The sequence below is a fragment of the Poecilia formosa genome, unplaced genomic scaffold, assembly GCF_000485575.1.
Source record: "Poecilia formosa unplaced genomic scaffold, Poecilia_formosa-5.1.2 Scaffold614, whole genome shotgun sequence".
NCBI lineage: Eukaryota > Metazoa > Chordata > Actinopteri > Cyprinodontiformes > Poeciliidae > Poecilia > Poecilia formosa.
Genome location: NW_006800553.1, coordinates 224,079 through 230,024, shown reverse-complemented (window position 1 = coordinate 230,024; position 5,946 = coordinate 224,079). Strand labels below are relative to the sequence as shown.

Here is a 5,946-nt window from a genome sequence, read left to right as displayed (position 1 = left end):
TGAGCTAATGAATTCCTGAAGCATCTGGAATTGATGCCTGACGCAGAGGCATCAATTCCTGATGCTGCAACAGAGGTTACATCTGTTACAGCGTCAGTAACAGATGGTTCATACTTGGACCTATGCAACCTTACCTCCAACTCAGAAATGTCCCTTTTCTCAGAGTCGATCTTCTCTGTGTAGCGCTCGCAGCAGCTCCGTTCCACAAGGCTGCAGAGTAACAAACCGGGTCTGGGTCCTGGAGCCAGTGTGGTGTCCTCGGGGAACCTAGTAGCTATTTCCACAGGAAACATAACTGCTGCTGACATACTGTGCTCCATGTCGCCCTGGAGGTCCTCTTGAAAACCGGCGGGGATCTTTTTCTCTGGTTCGCTGATGAACGCTGGGTGGTTGTTGTTGCAGGAGTCCGGGGTGAGGCTGTCTGGCGTCAGGTCCTCGTGTTCTTCGTCCATGGCAGCAGCAGCAGCTGCGGCTGAGCTGGGCTTATGCTTGGTGTAATAAAGCGACACCTTATGCTTCTTCTGTGGTTGGAAAGTAGTGGTTGAGCCTTTCTTTGAGGACTGAGACCGCGGGGTCGGGCTGTTGGCCACAGCTGAAGAGCCCCGGCCCTTTCCTTTATCAGATGTGTGACAGGTGTCTATGTAGGTCTTACAGCTGCCTTTAGATTTACTGCACACATACATAAAAAGATGACAGTTATTTTTAGCATTTTAGTACAAACCCTAGAGAATAAAACCAATGTTTTTGACTGGACATACTTGACTCCGTTGGAGGTGATGTTATTGACAGAGCTGTTCTCCTGGGACAGGACAGAGTTGTGGTTGCTCCGGATGCTCGGGGTAGAGAACTCTCTGAGGATGTACTGAGCCTGATGGAAGGCCATCAAACACACGCCCACCAAGGAGAAGCTGCAAAAACAGAGACTCAGCAAATATTCACTCCTTCAATCCTCCTAGTAAAAAATATTTTTGCAAGCCATCCTGATCAAAATCCTACCACTCCCATACTGATCAGAGGAATTTATGATCAAGTATCTGCTGACAGTCTGATAAAGTCAATACTAGTATCTTTAAGACACATTGCCTACATTAAAATTACTAAACTTGAACACCTTCATGATTTGTGTCTAAAGATCTCTGACTGAACTTGACACTACAGCTGCAGTCTGTTTTTCATACACTATGCTAATGCTTCAAACGTAGCTTTGCTCTGGATGCTGTAAAATTTGATGTGTAGTGTTTCAGCTGCTCTCTATTTACTTCCATTTATTCTACCAGCTGCATTTATGCCTGACCCAGATATTTCCCCAACACAAACCATTTACTAGTCTGTTCCTAACCCTATGCTTAACCAAAACATACTTCACACATTACCTCTAAATCTGACCCTTAACCCTGAACAAGTGGGTCCACCAGGTTCAGACTGGGTTTAGGTAGACACAGATTGGAAGCTGTAGCAGGTGTAGTAGTCTCTCTTTTTGACTGCAGCAAACTTTTCCAGGAACCAGAATAGTTAACTAGGCCCATTACTTACCAACCTACATTTTCTACCTCATTTCTGCAATTAGAAACAAAATCTGAGAAGAAATTTAGTCCAGAAAAAAGACTCTTTCTGGGAGGTAGTTCATTTAACAGGAACCATCTGTTGACCTTTTGTGGATGGAAAACGATTGAATTATTAGCATTTATGATTCAGTTGTTTCTAATTAAAAATATGAACTTAACCCTCTTATGACCAACCTGTCAGTGCCGACAGGATTCAGCTTGTGCACTTCCCATTACCGTAACTTCTGAAGAGTTCAACATATCAAAAAAATTCCAAAAGTGCAGGAAAGCTGAGACATAGCGCTTTCAGGGTATATATGATACATTACGGTAGCCACCCGGGAAAGCTGTGATACGAGCTTGACCAATCACAAGAAAGATTCTCCGTTGTGTCATATTTGACACCCAACCTACTCTGTGTCGTAACTCCTGAACGGTTGGCTGCATTCAAAAAATTCCAAAAGTATTAGAAGGTGCATAAAATAAGCTTTTCAACGGTGTATCACATGTGCATGTTGGAACACACATTAGAGTAAACATTTCCGTTATGGAATTTCCCTGCGGAGCTTCGTACTGTATCAACGGTGCGAGAGAGAGAGAGAAGATGGCAGAGGACGAGTTGAAATCGTGCATAAAATTATGGAAATGTCTAAAAGAAAATCCACCAGACTGATAAAGGGTCCCAGAAGACTGATGTCTGAAGGCTGTGAACATGAGAGACATATAACCAGGTTATGTAAAATATTTGTACAAGCTAACGTTAGTCATATAAATGCTGCACAACTATTGGCTAACTGTTAGCTCCATCTTGATTCCTGCATAATTTGTGCGATAACTATTTATTATGCTGAAAATAAAATCGTGGTCTTCTAAAAATAATGTCCTATGTAATATTTTTACCTAACATGATTTTGGCAAAAAGAAAAAAAAAATCACCACCACTTTTTTTTCTGCCTAATTGGGAAAAAAGCAAGAACAACAAATCAGCCAAGTGAGGGATTGGTGACCTGTCCAGTGTGTCCCCTGCCTCTTGCTCTTGACCACGGGAGATGGGTTCCAGCACCCTCTCAACCTGAAGTGTGATAGATAAAGTATGGATGGATCCAGAGTGGGATTCTGTCTGCAGCTGGAGAGGAACTGCTTTAGAGCCTACCACAAAAAATGAAAATGCCTGAAATAATTTCATAAAAAACAGGCATAAAAACTTGTAAATTGGAGGCCAGGCTTCACAGTTTTCTCTACATTTATGTAATATAGTTGAAAGTTGAAATTGTTCATCTGAAATTGTTTGCCCCTGTCATCTGGAAGTTTTTGTTCAGTAATAAACCTCAAAATTTCAATTCTGATTTTATTTTATTTTTTTCAATTTAAACAGTTTGTTCACCATTTTTAATAGACAGAAATGTTAAATAACTATTAAATACTGAAAGCTGAGGTTGTTCTGGAAAAAGGAGCAAAAATTCAGACTCATTGCACATTTTTTGAGAATTTTACAGCCATAAAATCACAAAAATACCAGGTGGCCCAGTTACAATTATGGTCATAAGAGGGTTAACTACAACATCACAGAATATTAAAAGATTGAAAGTGAAGAAAAAGCAGTGTTGCTCTGCGTGGTTATTTAGATGAGCAAAATAATGTGCTCAACTTAGAATGGAGTTCTGCAAGCCGTGCAGAAACACAAAGTGACTTAATAAATATGCACACCTAACATGGAGTAACATATGCAGTAGAGCAACAAAAGTATCTGAAGCTCCAGTTTAGTCAGGGACTTGGATGCTGGTCATTTAAAAGTTGAGGGATGATGCTGGCGATGGTGATAGGAGTTTGTCCCTCAACTGTCAGGTGACTGACTGCATGAAGTGGGAAGCAGTTTGAGATCCTCTGGGCTTGATAAAGCTCTATACAAGTCATTTACCATTTAAAAATGTCTTAGTCAGGACCGATATCTGGGACCAACTACACACCTTCCCCACTGTTTGGATAATAGTGACTAACCATGTGAAGATGAGAGTGACAACCCAAAAGGTTTCCTCCCAGCTGGGGCCTGGTACCACCTGGGCACAGAGTGGCAGCATGTGGTGGGGCAGAGTCACGTTAAGGGTGAAAGGGAAAGTGCTACCACGTGATGTCACCAAGGTGAGGTCCCGAATCACCCAGGAGGATGTGAAGTCTGGTGTAAACCTACAAACAAATCAAAATAATTAATAGAAAAGATGTGAGAGGTGCAAGAGAATCAGCAACAGAAGGAAAATGTTTAAATGAGGAAATAAAATGAATTAATGAAGTTTAATAGTTCTTACGCAATTGTAATCTCAGAGGAAGTGTTGTGCTCCAGGCTGAAGGAGCGACACTGCAGCACCTCAAAGCCATACCCCTGACATGCATAACCATTGATGTTCATGGACATGACTGTCAGAGGAAGCTCTCCTGCATTCTCCACCTTAAAACTCTTCCTGATAGCAAACAGAGGCTTACTGGTGCGCAGACCTGGAACAGACATACTCTATTTATCTTTTGTAGCATTTGTAACTTAGTTAAAGCCAGAAACGGCAACATGTCATGTTATAAAACAGAGCAGAAACAATGCTCTCACCGTCACGACACTCCATCAGAGTAGACTGAGGAACGTTGAAGCGTAAAGACACGCCTGGACCAGGAAGTTTACCCCCGACTCTTAGGAGTTCTTTGGCTCCATGGCCTTGTAGGGTCACCATGTCAAATACTGTCAGGTTGTTTCTGAAAAACAGACATACAACCTCCTCTTACACAGCGGCACACTGAAAAAGACCTTGCATATCTAACAGACAGAGAAAAGGATTAAGAATGAACCAAAATCTGATGATTTTCAACTTGATCTGCCCCGAGTGGTGTGCAGCCAATGAGAAACGCTTCTCCTTTTGCTAATGCTGAACACCCGTACCCAAACTAACAAGACTATTCTTTGATGTGAAAGTTGTTAATGAAGAAAAAAGCTTAAGACTAGCTATATTTTGAACTGTTCACAGTCTATAAGGAAATTTTAGAGGTAAGATGAGAGTATGTAATCTTTTGGGCAGCGGTCCTCAACCATTCCTGACAGCCCTCCATCCAACACCAACTAAAACCTTTTGCTCCGACAGAAAACAACACTAATTTATCTCGGTGAAGAATGTCATTTTAGTAGTGATTGAAACAATTATAGCACTGTGGTGATATTAATTATTGAAATTACTCTAAATCCATAAATGCACTTTGGATAAGGAAATTACATGATTAAAACAAATATTTAATGCAATTTAATACATTAAAGATCTGCTGTCCCATCAACCTTCCAGACTTTTCAGGTCTTCTGGTTCTGCTCTGCAACACCAGAACCAAACGAGGAGAAGCCGTAATCAGCTTCTATGCACTACAAATCTGGAACAAACTCTCAGAAAACTGTACAACCGAAACACTGACTTCCTTTAAATCTTGACTAAAATACACCTGTTTAGAGTCATTTTTGAAACAATCAATTATGAATTTAACAATGGGACTTGACTTAATGTATAGTTTTCATTGTTGATTCTATGTTGCATGACTTTGTGTTTTTGTGTTTGTTATGATGTAAAGCACTTGGAAATGCCTTGCTGCTGAAATGTGCTATAGAAATAAAATTGATTGATTTGATTGACTGGTAAAGGGTTCTGATAATCACTTAGTGTGGTTTTAGTTTGTATGCACGATGATATAAATAATTAATGATAGTTTTCAACAGTGAAGACATTATTTTTGTTTTTCTTTCAGCATATTCTGTCTGGCAGTGTTGTGCCAATGTGAGGCCCAACAGATTTACTTTCACAAGTGAAGAACTATGGCATTCACTATGATGAGATATACATATAGAAAACTAATTCAGATTGATGAATTAATTCTCTTTATACCTTTCCCAGCATAGGTATAAAGAGATATGGAGTTAAGAGTAGAGAGGGGAGAAAGAAGAATACAAGAGCACACTGCTTTTACACATGCAGAAAGAGAAAAACAACCAAGAAACCATAGCAACAAACAATATATCCACGTATAATAACTACAAAAAGTTAATAATGTATTCAGTGGTAACTGCAGCCCAACATGGTGAATCTGAAAACACCTAAATCTCAACAGATTTAGATTTCATTACTATTACAGGGTTTCCTCTCCCCCAGAAACCGAGGCGGTCCACCATGTTTTTGTATTAAAAAATGTTAAGTAGCCAGGAAAAGTAAAAATATTACTGGGTGCTACGGGAAAACACAACTAGTCTTAAAAACAACAAATCAAAAAATATAATTAAAATGAATATCAATTATTTGCATTTCTGCTTAATCCAAATTAAGCCAGTGGCTACATCAGGCCCCTCAGGGCTTCAGGGGCCCCATAAATGATAATATTTTAACAG

General features: G+C 40.0%; 1 protein-coding gene across 1 annotated transcript in view; it reads right to left on the bottom strand.

Annotated features, from left to right (window-relative positions):
* Window positions 1-9: 9 nt before the first annotated feature.
* tmem131l (transmembrane 131 like) overlaps window positions 10-5,946 on the bottom strand; it is a gene marked incomplete at its 3' end in the record, with an annotated part of 77,429 nt that continues 71,492 nt past the window's right edge. The window contains exons 21-25 of the mRNA XM_007541529.2: window positions 4,141-4,283; window positions 3,848-4,034; window positions 3,543-3,728; window positions 759-908; window positions 10-669 (exon numbers count right to left, since the gene is read on the bottom strand). Of these exons, the coding sequence (XP_007541591.2) occupies window positions 10-669; window positions 759-908; window positions 3,543-3,728; window positions 3,848-4,034; window positions 4,141-4,283 (1,326 nt within the window). The remainder of the gene's footprint in view (window positions 670-758; window positions 909-3,542; window positions 3,729-3,847; window positions 4,035-4,140; window positions 4,284-5,946) is intronic.